The 16896-nt window shown below is 47.3% G+C and overlaps 2 protein-coding genes across 3 annotated transcripts in view; one reads left to right on the top strand and one right to left on the bottom strand.

Annotated features, from left to right (window-relative positions):
* Window positions 1–7363: 7363 nt before the first annotated feature.
* LOC308139186 (protein ABHD15) lies at window positions 7364–10531 on the top strand (the record flags this gene model as incomplete). Its single annotated transcript, XM_080508533.1, has 3 exons — window positions 7364–8059; window positions 8744–8973; window positions 9844–10531. The coding sequence occupies 3 exons, from the start codon at window positions 7364–7366 to the stop codon at window positions 10529–10531; spliced, it is 1614 nt and encodes a 537-aa protein (XP_080364659.1).
* Window positions 10532–11302: 771 nt separating this feature from the next.
* LOC308139804 (serine/threonine-protein kinase TAO1-like) overlaps window positions 11303–16896 on the bottom strand; it is a 23202-nt gene continuing 17608 nt past the window's right edge. For both annotated transcript variants that reach the window (XM_080509339.1, XM_080509340.1), the window contains exons 17-21: window positions 16726–16845; window positions 16412–16651; window positions 16121–16333; window positions 15608–15790; window positions 11303–15073 (exon numbers count right to left, since the gene is read on the bottom strand). In XM_080509339.1, the coding sequence (XP_080365465.1) occupies window positions 14540–15073; window positions 15608–15790; window positions 16121–16333; window positions 16412–16651; window positions 16726–16845 (1290 nt within the window). In that variant the 3' untranslated portion in view covers window positions 11303–14539. The remainder of the gene's footprint in view (window positions 15074–15607; window positions 15791–16120; window positions 16334–16411; window positions 16652–16725; window positions 16846–16896) is intronic.

The raw sequence follows: 16896 nt of genomic DNA, 5'->3' as shown, positions 1-16896 counted from the left end.
AGCCAATCAGAATTCTGGAAATGAAAAACGTGTGATAAATATATGACTTTATTTTTTGAACTTGCCTTGTGCTTTATTGATCAAAATGATGAAACACCTTCTCAATTCAAAGTGCAGCTACATTCACTCAAATCCAACTATTATTCATAAGATTTACTTAAATGGATTAAATCTTGCTGCATTTGATCACTTTTCATCCCATCCTAACACCACCCTTGTTTTAGAATGTTATTCTGCCCACTCGGAGGAAACTAAAACTGTACAGCTCAATATCTTCACACATTTTAAGGTGACTCATTAAAGAATAGTTATCCTGGATATTGAGGGAGAACGGCTTTTATCCTCATTTTAATATTAGACTTTTTGGATCGTAATTATCCTCAAGAACGGATTTACTAGGATGCTGAAAGGACATTCTGTCAGTTTTATTGGATATTTTGTTTGGATTATACATAAAACCACAGTTCATCGTGTAAGTTGGTTGAGTTACAGTCTTCAAATCACATTAGCTTTCACAACGATTACAACCTGCACAAGTTTGAATCAAAGTTAACAAGTTAAAGTTAAATTCATTAACAGGCACAACAGTTGCATGTGACAAGACTGAATCCTCAGTCTGTACAAACAGGTGATTTGTTTATGTTAATATTGTTATGGTGGATGGCGTAAGGAAGAAGCAGGAGAGCATGGATTGACTGTTCCAATCTTTAGTCAGCATTCATTCCAACAGCATGGCAGATACTCTTACTTCCTATCTCTAAACTAGGTGAATCCACTCAGCTAACAACTTACACTGACACCCAGTGGAGAAGCAGTGAAATACCATTTTCTCTAGTGAGGTAATGGAGAACACAACATTTCCCCTCTTTGTAAAAAAACAAATTCTTCTGGGATAAATAATGAACTGCAGTAAACATGAAACGCAGTTATAACCAATAACATTTTCTGCATAACAAATAACTAAATCAAATCAAGCATTGTGAACAAAGTGAAGAATTTCTCAGATTTAAGCCAACACCAATATGAACGATTCTGTGGAATAAAACTTAAATCACATATACATTGCATTTTGTATCTTGTATTACAGAAAATAAAACAACACGTGTTGGCAGTCTACCTTCCGAACCTACAGTTACTCAGTCACATAATCCTGCATCCAAGCAGGTTTCTTACGTGCTCGTGGTTGGGTAGGACAGGTTGGAGTGGAAGCATGTGGCTCAGGATTGTCGTAAGTCTGTATCAATACTGAAGCCAGGAGCTAGGTGGCAAGCATTCCACTTTCTACCATCCTCCAGTAGGTAGGTGCTTTGGCCCACTTTCTTCTTTATGCGTTGTGGGTTTCCAAACTTTCGGTGAGCCTTGGGTACATGGAAAGGCGTTTTCACACGCACACTATCCCCCTCCTTAAAAGAAGGAGTGCGCGCTGCCTCGCCTATGGTCAGTGTATGACTTCATCTTGAGTTGATGACGCACCACCTTCTCTCGCACTCGCGCATCAGGAACAAACTCAGCATGTGAAGGTGGCAACACTGATAGTTTTTGTGCGCATTCTACGGCCATGCAAGAGTTGAAAAGGTGAAACACCTGTAGCGGCATGCGGAGTGGCACGGTAAGTCATCAGGAAAACCGTTATGGCAGGTTTCCATGGCAAAAACTGTGAGATCGTCATTTGCACATTCTGTTTCAAAACTCTGTTGAAACGCTCGATAGCGCCATTTGCAGCAGGGTAGTACACAGAAACTCTATGGTGAGCTATGTCCCGTTCAGCAAGGAAAGTAGCAAAGTCAGCAGAGACGAACTGAGGACCATTATCTGTCACTATGGCCTCGGGGTTTCCTTGTCTGCTGAAAACAGTGGAGAGGAAGGACGTAACATCCTTGGTGGTGACTGTTGCAGAGAATCCAACCTCTGGCCACTTGCTGTAATAGTCGACAAGAGTGATGGCGTATCGACAGTTCCAGGCAGCGGTCTCGAATGGACCGACAATATCGATGGCCAGCTTTTGCCAAGGCCTCTCTGGGAGTTCCACCGGTTGAAGTGGGGCAGGACGAGGCATGGCAGTCTTGTCGTTAGACTGGCAGGGCTGGCATGTATGGATTGTCGAGTGAACTAGGCCATCCATCTTAGGCCACCAGTAGTACTCTCTCAGGCGTTGCTTTGTACGCACAACACCTTGGTGTGATTCATGTGCCAGGGCCACCAGAGCAGCACGCAATGAGACAGGTACAATCAGGCGTGTACCGCGAAGCACCAAAGAATCTTTCATGGACAATTCACTGCGTACCTTGAAGTATGGAGCGAGCTCTGGACTCAATGTTTTCCCTTGCCTTGGCCAGCCCCGTGTAATCTGCTGACGGAGTGCAGACATCTCTGTGCAGGAAGCAGCAGCCGCTTCGAAATCAGTAATGGGCAAGGCGTCAAGAGCAGCAGTGATGTATGCAACCACTTCTGGCTCAGCATCCAGGGCAGGGTCGGCAGGTGCAGACATTGGGAGACGGGAGAGGCAGTCAGCAATGGCGTTGTCAGATCCAGGACGGTAGGCCACATCATAGTCAAAGGTCAGGAGCCGGGCAGACCAGCGTGCGACCCGCATTCCAGCACGGTTTATTCCTTTTGTGGTAAGCAGTGTGGTGAGAGCCTGATGATCAGTACGTAGTGTAAATCTACGGCCCCATAAGTATGTACGCCACTTTTCAACTGCCCAGACACATCCCAATGCTTCCTTTTCAACAGTGGAGTATTTGCGTTCCACAGTTGACAGTGTTCGGGAAGCAAACGCAACTGTGCGTTCTGTGCCGTCAGGATGAAGCTGGGTGAGCACAGCACCAAGACCGTAATCTGATGCGTCGGTGGACACCACCGATGGCAGGGATGGGTCGAAAAGTGACAGGGCTGTACTGTTCACCAGCAGCGATTTGACTCTCTCAAAGCTCTGCTGTGCCTCAGCTGTCCAAGAGAAATCCGTATCCTTTCTGAGACATGCGCGCATCGGCTCTGACTCTGTCGCATAGTTAGGGAGAAACTTGGAGTACCATGACAGCAAGCCCAGAAAGGAGCGTAGAGTTGGGGCATCTGTAGGAGCAGGGGCATTAAGAACAGCTGCGACGTGTTCTTTTTCAGGCCTGATGCCCTCGGACGAAACGACATGACCCAAGAAGCGAAGACTCAACTGGTTGAAGCAGCACTTTTCTTCATTCAGGAGTAAACCTGCATCTTTCAGGCGCTGTAGGGCTGCCTGCAGGTGAGCATCGTGTTCTGTCTTGTTGCGTCCATATATGATGACGTCATCCAGGTAGTTTTGCACTCCAGGCAGGCCATCCAGAATGGTAGCCATCATCTTTTGAAATGCAGATGGTGCAGAGGAAAGGCCATAAGGCACTCGGCAGTAACGGAACAGACCTTCATGAGTAATGAAAGCGGTCAAGTCCCGACTTTCCTCATGTAGGGGCACTTGGTGATAGGCACTTGCAAGGTCGATCGTTGAAAACACTGCAGCTCCCCGCAGAGTGGACAGCAGCTCGTCTATGTGTGGGAGCGGATAGCAGTCGGCAATGACCGCTTTGTTTGGCTCCCGCAGATCGACACACATTCGAATGCCTCCTTTCTTCTTTCGTATAACAACTATGGGAGACACCCAAGGAGAAGCGTCACATCTTTCGATCACACCAGCAGCCAGGAGTTTGTTTATCTCGTCTGTGACAGCGCCTCTAACAGACAGAGGCAATCGGCGCAGTTTTTGTTGTACCGGGGCAACAGATGCAGAAACCTTGACCCGGTGTACAAAGTTTTTGGCACATCCGATGAGAGGAGGGGAGGTGGACAGTTGCATGACAGAAGCACCTGAGGTTGAAGCACAAGGACGGGCAGGCACTACAGTTCCACCGACAATGTGAAGTTTCAGTGTCTTTAGAAGATCCATCCCCAGCAGGGGTGTACCATTCTCCACGACGAAGAAGACCGCCGGGGCGGTGATGTCATCTCTGGATACCATTGCTGAAAGGCATCCCAACACAGGTATCTGTGTCTTGGAGTATGTGACCAGTCGTACGATAGGCTGTGTCAATTTAGAGGCACTGAAGTGTTCTTTGAACACCCAGCTCGGCAGTATGGATACAGCGGACCCTGTGTCAACAACAAGGTTGATGGCATGAGCTGACGAATTCGCAGTTTTGATTTTTACGTTGCATAGGATTTTATCAGACGTGCTGGCTGGCCCTCGAATGTAAAGGACAGTCAGTTCAGGAACCTCCACTTCCTGTACTGATTGGGTGCGAGCAGATTGACACACTTTTGCAAAATGTCCTTTCTTGTGACAATTTTTGCACGTCACTTTGGAAGCAGGGCATGAGGGTGCATTTGCAAGATGATTGTCAGCTCCACATCTGAAACATTTACGGGAGGACTGGGCAGTACGGGTAGTACCTGTAGGCGTATACAGCTTCTTCTGGGACCGTGGTCTATGCTGTTTCTTTTGCACTGCCTGTACTGGTAATGTAGGCTTCTCTCCAGCCATACGCCTAGCCTGTTCAGCTGCAGACTCCATCTGTGTGGCAATCGTGATAGCCTTGTCCAGAGTGAGGCCAGGTTCTAGCAGCAACCTTTCTTTAATTTTTGCATTGGCGATGGACTCAATAAGCTGATCACGTAGCATCTCATCATTTCTATCGCCGTATTCACATGATGTTGCGAGCTCTCGTAATGCAGCAACATATTGAAGAACAGTCTCACCTGGACCTTGGACTCGTCTTCTGAATGTGTTACGTTCCACCACCACATTCGTCATAGGTGTGAAATTAGCTTGTAAGGCAGCAACAGCAGAGTCGTATGTATCACCCGTATCTGGCAGTGAATAAAAGATCCTCTGACCCTCTGTTCCGAGGCAGTGAAGCAGCACAGCTCTCTTCCTTGCAACCGGCCATGCATTCCCCGTCGCATTAATGACCAGGAGATAATTGTCGAACATCTTCATCCATGTCTTGAAGGGAATAGTAGGCACTCCAGGACAGGGCAAAAATTGAGTAGGACTGGGCACACCGGCAGCCATCGCCATAAAAGTAGCAAAAATTCTACTCTAGCAAAAAAATACTCATCTGTACTTGTAGTATTGCAGGTGGGTTACCTCGTCGCCAATTTGTTATGGTGGATGGCGTAAGGAAGAAGCAGGAGAGCATGGATTGACTGTTCCAATCTTTAGTCAGCATTCATTCCAACAGCATGGCAGATACTCTTACTTCCTATCTCTAAACTAGGTGAATCCACTCAGCTAACAACTTACACTGACACCCAGTGGAGAAGCAGTGAAATACCATTTTCTCTAGTGAGGTAATGGAGAACACAACAAATATATTCCTCAAAATGAGAATAATTCCAACTTGGAGGTGTAGATTGACAAGTTAAGGTCTGTTAAGACTGATGTCTCTGTGCGTCTCCTCATGAGGTGCCTGTTCAATATGCCCAATATGCAAATGAGGCTGCGCTGTACCGAGGACCGGATTGGTTAAACCCACGAGGCCGGCATTTCATGTTGCGTTCAAATACCTCTGAGGCCGGGCCTAACAGGCCATATTAAATGAAGAATTAACGGCACGAACACAGAGAAAGACCTGTTTAAAGTGTGACACAGATCCCGAGGCATCCCGCCACCACTCACCTGGAGTGTCCTGGTTTGAGACCGATCCTCACCTGAAGGTGTCGTGTTGCACAGCTACACCTGCTATATGACACCTGGTGCAAAGCTGGAATGACAAGGAAACGCCCTTAATGTAAGGAAAACTTCATTTTACAGCAAATGATTGCAGAAGAGACAGAGAGCCGTTGACTTATTTTACTCTGGGTCACCAAACTCTGCCTCCTGCCTGTCATGTCTACATTATATATCATATATGTTATAAGTTTGACTGTTTATTTCCTCTCTGTTGCCGTTTTATTTGTATATCAATTTCAATAAATAGACTTGAACAGTCTCAACCTTTAAATACTGAGACATTTAAAGGCAGTTTTTGCCCATTTTTACTGTTCCTGACAGTCATCAACACACACACACACACACTCACGCGCGCCCCCCCACACACACACACACTCACTCACTCACACGCACGCACGCGCGCGCGCACGCACACACGTGACTTCAGTCTGCTCTACCAGCCAACTTGAAACAATCATGACAACTCCTTTCTCTTTATTTTCTTAACTTTAGAACTTTTAACCTTCAACTTTAAAAAGTTACAAAAACATTGTTCCAACACTACAATGTACAATGCATTTCAAACTGTCCACCACCAATTGTGCCATTTATATCATAGGATTTTTCCATTTTATTAATTTTCAATCAAGCATATGAAAAATAATTGATTAATAAACGTGATATAAAGACTATAATTAGAAGGTGAAAATAAAATGAACACAGAAATGATAGTCTGTTTAAAAATACTTTTTAGCTCTTGACTTATCTAATGATTATTGGTTATTTGTGCAACTACTACATCGCTTTACAATGATGCATGCTTATACATGCATCTCGATTATATTTTGTTGTCCTTTTATTTATAGTAGAAAGAAGTGAAAACCAGGGTCCACCTTAAGTTTACTCAGTTTATTGATTTACCTTACCTTTCCTACTGGCAAACAGAGCTCAACCTGAGTCTGGCTCTTTATAGGAGGAAGTGAACCAAGCTCAGGTGTGAATGTGGAGCATACCATGTGTTAATTGACCAGGGGTGAACTATCTTCCCGATGGAAATATCATTGGATCCCATAAAAATAATGTTTATGTGATTCTTTTCTGTTGGTGTGTACTCTTATTGAAAAACTGAACATAGCGACACATAAACGTCGGACTGATGCTCCCGGCCACCCATCATCACTTACTGCTGCTATTATTTGTCCTTGTTTAAAAGAGGCGCAGACTTTGTTCCTCTTAAACAAACATGGAGTGAGAGCAACAGCGGGACATAAAGGGTCAGAGGATCGTTCACATGCAACGATCTTTGAGCATTTCAGAAGTGATTGCAGGTCAAGTGAGATTCACATTGTGAAGGGAACACGGTCAGAGTATAACCGTACGTTGTGGAGGAGACAGATTCATGTTGCCTGTTTGACAAAATTCTCGTTTGTGGTGAATGATTTATGGAGGGAGGAGGAGGAGGAGGAGGAGGAGGAGTGGCAGAAATCAACAGACAACAACTAATATTTCCCCCACTGTCACTTCACCGAGGACTTCTCTTCAGTCTTCATCGAGGGCGGTGCGGCCGTGCAGAGCATCAGACTTCAAGTCTGAATCCTGCAGCAGCAAGAAGGGAAGAAGAAGTCTCAGTGAAACGATGGACAGGAAAGAAACACATTGAATTAATCTTCTGGATTCGGCATGGCGTTGTTTATATGTGACCTCTTGTTCTTTTTGCTTCCATCTTTCCTGCTCCTGCTGCTGTGTCTGGTTCTGCACTGGCCCAGAGGACGCTGCTGGACCGGCTGGGCTCTGGCGGCCGCCGGCTGGAGGCTCTGGCTCATCGCGTGTCGCATTCTTGAGCTGCCGCTTTATAACGACACGAGAGCCACGGAAGCAAAATCACCAGGTGGCCCCCGACTCATCTGCAAGCCCACGGCGCTGGCCCGCTACCTGCTGCGTCACTGCGGCTCCCTGGCCCGGCCCGGGCTGGCCGGCTGGCCCCGGGGCGACCCCCACCTCCAGACGGCGCGCAGCCAGCTGTGGGAGCAGCGTGAGCTGGTGCTGCAGTTCACCAGAGACCACCTGCAGCTGAGGGACGGGGGGGTCGTGGCCCTGGACTGGGCTGTGGGGACGAGGATGAGGGAGGCGGCGGAGAGGAGGAGGAAGGAGCCTCAGACCGGAGGGAGAACGCTGGGCTGCTTCACCTCGGCGCCGCCCGTCCTCCTCCTCGTCCCTCAGTGCTGGGGGGGCATGACCCCCCACCTGAGGGCGCTGTGCCATCAGGCCATGCGCCAGGGCTTTTACGTGGTGGTGTTTCACCCAAGAGGCACGGCGGGGAGCCCGCTGACCACCGCACGCCTCACGGAGTTTGGAGATCCAGCTGATCTCGAGCAGGTACACCGACGCCCGCTTCCTTTATTAACACTTTTCTCACCAAAGCAGGAGTAGAATTTGTTTCTGTAGAATTTGATTCTTCAGAAAATACCAGAAAACATACATTATGGCTGATGCAATCAATATGAATCACGACAACGCTTGATCACTGACAACCCATGTTATTATAGAACAATAATATGTATATCTTTATCGGATATAGGGCTGAGATCACAAAACATTTGATAAAAATTCAATAAGAGATTTTTCCCATTCAAAGACATTTAAAGTGAGATCATTAAAAACACGTTTAAATTTTCAAATGACACTTGCGTTTATTTCTACTGTCTTTAATTAATCGCCCAAAAAGAACCTTGGAATAGTTTTCAATAACAATAATTCCCTGACTGAGGATCACTGCTGTCTGACTGTATTGTTTGATTACACAAAAAGCTCCTTAATATGACTAATTAGCCTTCATGTAATCAAATATTCTTATGGATGTCGTCGTTGGTTCAAAATAAAGACACATGCACATTTTATTTCATTGTGGATTCCAGCGACAGGTCTAACCTCTTCAGGGTTTAATTTTGAATGGCGGCACAGTGTCGTCAGTGGTTGGCTCTCTCTCGCCTCACCTCAGGAGGGTCCCTGGTTCGAGTCCTGTGTGGGTTTTCTGATGAGCCTCTGTGCGTTTCCCTCCAGGCGGTGTCGTACGTCCACAGCCGCCTCCCGTCCTCTGCGCTGGTGGCGGTGAGCGAGGGCTCGGGCTCGGGGGTCCTGCTCTCCTACCTGGGGGAGAGCGGCTCCGGCACACACCTGACGGCAGCGGCCGCCATCTCACCTGTGCTGCTGGGACAGACCTGGTTCGAAACGGCCATGCCACCGGTGTATCGGTTGGGGGCGCTAATCCAACGGAAACGACCACTCAGGAGGTGAGAGAGATTCATTAAAAAAAAAAAAAAAAACAGAGGGTCAAATGGCTAAAAACAAAACGAGGAGGGCATGATTCGTTAACTTGTGTTGCAGGAGTTAAAGGGAGAAGACGTTTAAATGGTAAAGAAAAAAACTAGGATCAATAGACAAGATAAAATCTTTGTTTTTGCAAAGTCATTGTGAAAAAGTACATAAAGAATCATACACATGTATCGGACTAGAGTTTTCAAATGTGCAAAGAATGAAGTCAAAATTAGAAGAATTAAAGACGAAATGTTGAGAAACAGTAGACATTTTAAAGATAGAGTAAAGATTTTACAGAAACAACGATTGAGAAAGAAAAATAATTGGCCACAGTATTCCTATAAAAGTGTCAAAATTAAAACTGTGTAAAAAGCTGAAAATGAATAAATGTTGAATATATCAAAATGTTCCAAAAAGGTAGAGATTTGAATTAAAGTTTTTTTTTAAATAAGGACAAAAATAAATAAGTGTTTCAGAGATAGTAGAAATGAGAAGAATACAGTGGAAATATAGAAATTAAAGTATTAAATATACATATTTTTTTAAAATATAATGTAAATATTGGGATTGAAAATCAAGATGCTGAGAGGAATTATAAGAAAAAAAGGTTGGACCCCCCCCCCAAAAAAAAATAAAAATAGGTGAAAGCACTTAAGATGAAATTAAAGAAAATTTTAATAATTAGGAATATTACATAAAAATGTATTCAACATTTTGAGAACTTAGTGTTAAACTATTTTTAAAAAGGCCTATATTGAAGATGAATTGTGTGAGAAAGAAAACATTGTTTCTCAGTGAAAATAAAGAATTAAAGAAAGAATGTACTAATGAAGACTAACTTGTAGGTATGCGAGCTCCTTCAGGGGCCTCCTGGACGTGGACCGGGCCCTCCGCTGCTCCTCCCTCAGGGCCTTTGAGGAAGCTCTCTTCTGCTCCTCCTCCTCCTCGCCCCCCTCCGGCCCCGGACCCCCGCCCCGGGGCCGGGACCCCTCGGCGGCCTGGGCGCTGGGGGAGCGAGCCTACCCTGCGGAGGACTGGGGGGGCTACTGGGAGAGGAACGAGCCCCTGAGGGACGCCGACGAGGTGGCGGTCCCCCTCCTCTGCGTCTGCAGCGAGGACGACCCCCTCCTGCCCCCCGCCTCCTCCCTGCCCCTCCACCTCTTCCAGAGCAGCCCCTTCTTCCTCCTGCTGCTCGCAGACAGGGGGGGCCACTGCGGCTTCGCCCAGCAGGAGGAGGCACGGCGGGGGCCGGCGGGGGAGCAGGAGGAGGCGACGGGGGCGATCTGGAGTCACGCGGCAGTACTCGAGTACTTCAAAGTAGTGGCTGACTTTCTGAAGGCCGGGGAGAGGGAGGGGCCGAGCTGGGGCGGTCCGCAGGAGGAGAACCTTCCAGCTGGACTCAGGAGCAGGAGCACGAACCCGGCTCCTCTCCGGAGGAGGAGACCCCCCATCACGAGGAGACCCCGACACCTGGCAGCTTCCCGTGAGGAAGAGGAGGAGACCTTCACCTGGAGGAGGTCCTACACACGATGAGGAGGAGCAAGAGGAGAGAAGGAGGTGTTGATGAACATCCACACATCCCGACAGGAACGATCCCGCAAACAAATAAATTAAATATGAACAACAAAAGAAATTTAACTGAATTCCCATTAAACGTCAACAAAAACCAGCATTCTGCTTCGTACCTCTACATTTAATCTTGGATGGAGGAAGTGGAGAGTGCATGTTCAGTACTTCAGAACATTGACGATTTAAAAAAAACTAACTTTTTAAAGCTTTTAACCCTGTTTGGGACTCTGCTCCTGTTTATATGGTTGCCATTTTATTATCGTTTATGTTGTATTTGTATTGTTCGCACTTTGTTTTGAGGTTATGTCTATACATACACAGCAGTTTGTTTCAGCTGTGGTTGTTCTTAATGTGGTATCCAAGTGAATTTGATTCATAAACTATTAATGTTCATTTAATGTTACTTGTGGCGGAGCATCTGAAAAACACAAGGATGAAAGCCACAAAATTAATTTTTTTAACTATTCAAAACTTGAATTTACATGTTGAAAGAGTATAAATAGCTTAAAATGCGTTCAACTTTTGAATTTTATTTCTTTCTTTTTAAGACGCACGTTGAGAACTATAAAGTGAAAACGCTTCGCTCTCCCCAGAACAAAACTCAAGTGTTGATTTTCACTCTGTAACTGAGCGTGAAGGTTAATGAACCTCCTGCACAAAGTCTGCAGAGAAGTTACACAACTAAACAAAGAATGTGCTCTCAAGTTGCATCGGAGACAAAAACAAGGGGCAAAGAAATATTAAAATTACTTTATTACAGATGATTCTTTATCCAGTAGCCCTCTTCCAACAAAAAATAGTAATTACAAACAAAATATTACATTTATCCCCTAAACTTTGCTTCTGAATTTCTTTTATACATTTTAAATCACTTTGTCATCTGTAAGGAATATCTTTTCTCTTCTGCTATGACACATTCAGCTTTCTTTCCTTTTCTTTTTTTTTTTGCACAATCTATACAATTTAATACAGTTTAATACAGATCTCAGGGAGGATAAAACAGCAAGATCCATCAAATGACAGGAGAAATAAAAGGAATACTGATAAACAGACTGTACAGAGACGTAACCCTGCCTCCCGCCTACTTCCAGCCAATGGCAGCCGCCCCTCGGAGGGTGGAGGGGGGGTGTGTGTGTGTGGAGGGAGGGATGGGGGGGGGGAATCACAGTAGACTCTTTCATCTGGTCAGTCACTTGTGCAATCAGTGCAACCGAGCCAGTTCAGAGTGACCAAGGTCTAAAAAGCTCCGCTCTGCCCCGACCGCCTCGTAAACACCAGAGAAGGGCTCGCCAGTCCCGTTTTGGCCCTCTGCAGACGACCCGTGGGAAATAAAACTATTTCTGGCATAATAATAAAAATAAGAATAAAAAAACACTAAAGAAAGGGGGATAAAAATGTGTTGGCTCCACGCCGCGCCGGCTTTCTGGGATTCGGTTTGTCGTTTTCAGATATGAGAGAAGGAAACAAAAACAACAAAAAAAAGACTTGAATGTGGGGATGGTGGGAGATTCTTTAAAGGCAAATAAATTAAGTGCAGCGTGGAAATGCTTCTGGCGACGTCGGACGTAAAGTCGGTGCTTGTCACACAGGTGGTGTACGTCACGTGACAGGGGGGGGGGGGGGGGGTGGGGGTGGGGTCTGAAGGTGGGTGCGGCACGCCGCCGGAACAGAGGAATTAAAAGTTACTTCCGCTGTGAAAAGCTGCAAGAACACAAAAACGGAAACGATAACCTGGATCTGTTCTCGCAGCTCGTGAGAGCGGAAACACTCTGTTCTGGTGGAGTGTGTGAAACACCGAGAGACTTCTCGAACGACGCAGGTGGACACATTTCCACTGGCCTTGTGCAAGAATTTAAGATTTCAGGTCACAGAGTGCACCAGATAGTGTTTCAGCAGTCTCTTAGAATTCTTTTTTTTATATATATATATTTTTTTTTTGTCTCTTTAATTCAGACTGGCAAAGTCTTCTCTACCGAGTACGATAATGTCAGTAACGCAGGAGGCTGCATCGAGCTCAATTTCCAAATCATGTGCAAAATCACCCTCTTGCGCCATCGCACGGAGCCGTTGGCCTGTAATCTGAGGCAATCTGACCTAAAGTTGTGTCGCTCGCGTCGGTGAAACCTCGGTGGCTGGGAATCGATCGCTCGCTCTGAACGCCGGGCCATTGTGCCTGCGAGTTAATTTGATCTGTCAATTAGATTTACCATTAATTCAAAATATACAATATTAACACGTTCCCTGTACATTCCACCTCTGAGAATCAGAATGCATATAATCTCATTTCACGTAAGACTTCCAACTCTTTATCTTCTCCATAGAACCCTTCGGTTTTCTCTCTCAATATACATTGATAGACTAATACACATCTCTCGTTCTTCCATGTGAAGAGCTGTTTGCAGATGAAGATCTGGGGAGGGGGGTGTCGACCACCAAAGGCTCAGGGGGAGAGAGAGAGAGAGAGAAGGGGGGGGGCGTGGTCGTCGGAGGGGGGGTGAGACAGAGCGGGGTGTCACACCGGGGGAGGGGTTGCAGGGGAATGGCAGCGGAGATCCCAGCATCACCACCCATCCATCCGCCCACTGAGACGTTCAGCAGTCACCAGCCAGCAGAGGGCGCTCCAGCTCCTCCGTCTGGCCTCATTCAGTTTCAGGGCTTTTAAAATATTTTCCGTTTGATAAAAATGTGTTTGTTTGTTTGTTGTTGGTTTTTTCCCCTCTTTTAGGCAGATGTGATGATGAAGTGGCTTAAACAGAAAAGCTTCAAATCCTTTTCCTGATTTGAATTTTGCTTGGAGCCGAGTGCTTCGCTCACTTTACATCCAACTCAGCTTGCAGGTGTGCCATTTTTTTTACCCCCCAACATTCTCAGTTTTTTGCTTTTTTTTTCTCTTTTTACACTACCGACTCAATTTTCACTGTACATGCATTTATTAGCCAAGTTAACATACACTTTTAACGTGTGCACATGTGTGTGTGTGTGTGTGTGTGCAGGCTCGTGCCAGAGTCAGGGCCGCCTGCGGCGAGGCTCCGCTCGGTGTCAGGCGTGGTTTGGCCGAGCCGCGCAGCGTTTTCGCTGCAGACTCGAAGCTTAAAAAACTGTCGGGAGTTGAGGTTAGGTGCTGCTGAAGAACCCATCCCTGTCACGAGGGCTGAGGCTGCGGGATCCTCCGCGCTCCGCCGTCGGGGAGGGCGGAGGACCGAGGTCTGCAGAAACCCGGGAGAGTGAGACGACTCCTTTTGTTTTCTCTGGCGTGGCAACACATGCACCTACTTCTACTTGGCCGTGAACTAAACTCAGACTGCGCTTTTCTGGCACTATTTTGGCATGAATGTTTAGAATAAACCCTCCACTTTTGGCATCTCAGCAGCTTTGCCTAAAGTCCTCACGGAAATATGCAGCTTCGTGTTTTGCTAAATCAATCTCATTGGTTTGAGTTTGGCCACGCGTTGTTGTCGCGGTTAAAACTCTTGTGTCTTGGTTTCCTCACAGAGTGAATATATTCATTGACTCACGACGTCCTGTAAATCAAGCTGGTTCTAACTTACAAACAACCTCCTTTCTCATTTGGCTTCATCTGTATGAAACTCTCCTCTCCTCATTTCCCTGCAACTGCACACCAACAGTAATCTCATTCAGTGTTCTCAGTGGGAATACACACACGGACACATATGTAAATGTTATCTTAAAAACGGCACACAGGTTGTTTTTTTTGTGTGTGTGTGTGTGAAACGACGTACTGCTAACAAATCCCTCCACAGCACACGAGGTGAGCGTTCTACTCTCGGCCTATGGCAGCAGAGACTAGCATGACTTCAGACGTGACACTACAGCGTGGCGGCTCGGCTACGTCCGACTCTTCTGGGTTTCCACAGACTGATGAGAGCAGTGGTGACGGGGAAGGGTCGGGGGTTAAATGAACCCGCCACTGTGTAAAACGTGTGTGTGTGTGTGTGTGTGTGTGTGTGATCACTAGGTGTACGACAGGTGGGATCCGTTGGAGATCTGAGAGGTGATGCTGGCGCTCCTGCTCATGCCCTGCTCACTCCTCCCCCCAGATGACGTCCTCCTCATAGCCTGCGGGCTGTTCCTCGCCCCCCCTGCGCCTCCCTGGCTGCTCCTCTGACCCCCCCCTCCCGGGTGGTGGAGGCTCCAGGGGGGCGGGCCGCCGGCCAACATGGGGTGGCCCCAAGGCTGCTGCGAGCTGGAGCCCCCCTGGTGGTGGTGGCTGCCGTGGTGGCCGCTCCCTCCACCTCCTCCGGGCCAGTGGCCTCCCCCCTGAGCCCCCTGGCCTCCTCCTCCTCCTCCTCCTCCTCCGCCCCCGCCCCCGCCCCCTCCCCCCCAGCCTCCCTGGGAGTCGGGAGCCAGGTTGGTGAGCACCATGTTGCTGAAGCCCAGCCGCATGGACTCCGAGTCGAACGCCTCGATCTCCCGGGCCTGGCGCTCCAGCAGAGAGCGGATCCGCTCCAGCCGCTCGTTCTGCAGGGAGAGCATCTCCTCCTCGATCTGTGGAGGGGAAGAGACACAACGAACACATCATTTCTACGGCCACGTCGGATGACAACACCGACGTTCCTGTCTCAAACGAAAATAAGTCAATTGGAATATTTTCAGTCCGGAAAAGGCGAATCAATATCAGGTCTAACAAATACGTCAACGTTCCTCCTCAACACTGAATATAGCTGATGGTTTGACACCATTTTACAGTTGATGAATTGATAAATAGGCATTCAAAAAGTTGTGTTTTCAGTGGCTTATAGCACTGTATTGTGACAGTTAAAAGACAACAAAAGTTTTTCTGTTTTCACTTGAAAACTTTGTTGTGTAAATTGTTTAAAAATGGCCACTTAAAACAAGATTTGGCTGATATATCGTTGTTTTCAGCCTTTATTGATGAGCACTGCTGCTGCCAAATGAAGTCATAATGAATTATTCCATAAAACATAAACACGCATTACTAAAAGGGAAGTCAATTTGCAAAAGTCACAGAGAAAAGCACATGAGAGGACTGTCACTCCGCGATATCTCCACAGACTCTACCTTCTGCTCCAGCAGAGCCCTCCGCAGTGAGACCCTCTGCTCCAGCTCCCTCCGCTCCTTGTCGTGCTGGGCGTCCGTCTGCATCTTGATCTTACTCTGGTAGGCGTTGAGGAGCTCGAGTTCCTGCTGCAGCTGCATCCTCAGAACCTGACACTCGCCCTCCTGGGCCTCGTCTAACCGCAACTGAAGGACGGAGAATGAGAGGGAGACAATAAACACGCCGGCCCGGCTTCATGAGGGCAACAAGTTTTAAAAATATTAGTCAAAATGCACCTTTTCCATGTGATTTCTATAGGTTACAATGTTTTAAACAGTTCTTGAGGAAGATGATATAGTTTAAGCATAAACAAAACATTGGCTTCAGACTACTCCCTTCTCTTGTTCAGTCGATAAGGTCAGTATTTGCTGGTTTTTGTACTTTCAATGTGTCAAATTATGACCAGAAATACGTTAAAACTAGAGGATATCATTTATGTTTGCTGAACATTTGATCCCTCTCCTTCAGACACTCACAGCCTGTGTGGAGAGCATTTCATTGATGGAGTGGTCGTACTGCTCGGCCAGAATGGCCAGCTTCCGGGTCTGCTCCTCCTTCAGCCTCTTGAGCACGGCCTTGTGGTCGGACTTGGGCGTGGTCTCCAGCAGATGGTTCCTGAGGGCCTTGTACTGCCTGGTCTGGGTTTTACACGTCTCCTGGAACTGCTTCTTGATCTGAAGCTCCTTGGACTGGAAGAGGGAATTCACGAGTGAGGACACTGTGGTGGAGAACAGCTCAGGAGGGGAGAGTTGAATCTCTCCGTGTACCTTGAGGCTTTTGGGCTGCAGTCGAACTTCCATGACGTGCTTCCGCCGCAGCTCCCGCTCCCTCCTCTTGTTGTATTCCAGCTGGTTGGTGAGCTCGGTCTGGTGTTGGGTTCGGATCAGCTCTGCCCGGGCTTTCTGGATGGTTCCCAGATGCCTGAACTCCAGCTCCTGCATCGACTCGTGATGCCTCAGCAGCATGGCGTGTTCCAGGTCTTTCTGAGTTTGCCGCTTGTTCAGCTCCTGAAAACGCAGATGAGCTGAATGGATCACGCACGGCGTCGACGCAGAAAGCGCGCTTCTCTCAGAGTGTGTACCTCTCGGGCCAGATCCTGCTCCACGTTGTGCCTCGCGATGAGAATCCTGCGTTTGAAGCGCCGACACTCCAGCTCCAGGTACTGCCGCTGTCTTCTCAGCAGGTTGGCTTCCTCCTCCGCCTGGAAATGGACACGCGGCATCAATTCATCGTACAAGTCGGCATGTAGATT

The sequence above is a fragment of the Blennius ocellaris genome (assembly GCF_963422515.1).
Source record: "Blennius ocellaris genome assembly, chromosome: 14".
Classification (NCBI taxonomy): Eukaryota; Metazoa; Chordata; class Actinopteri; order Blenniiformes; family Blenniidae; genus Blennius; species Blennius ocellaris.
The sequence above is the reverse complement of the archived record's forward strand: the minus strand, read 5'-3'. Positions and strand labels throughout refer to the sequence as shown.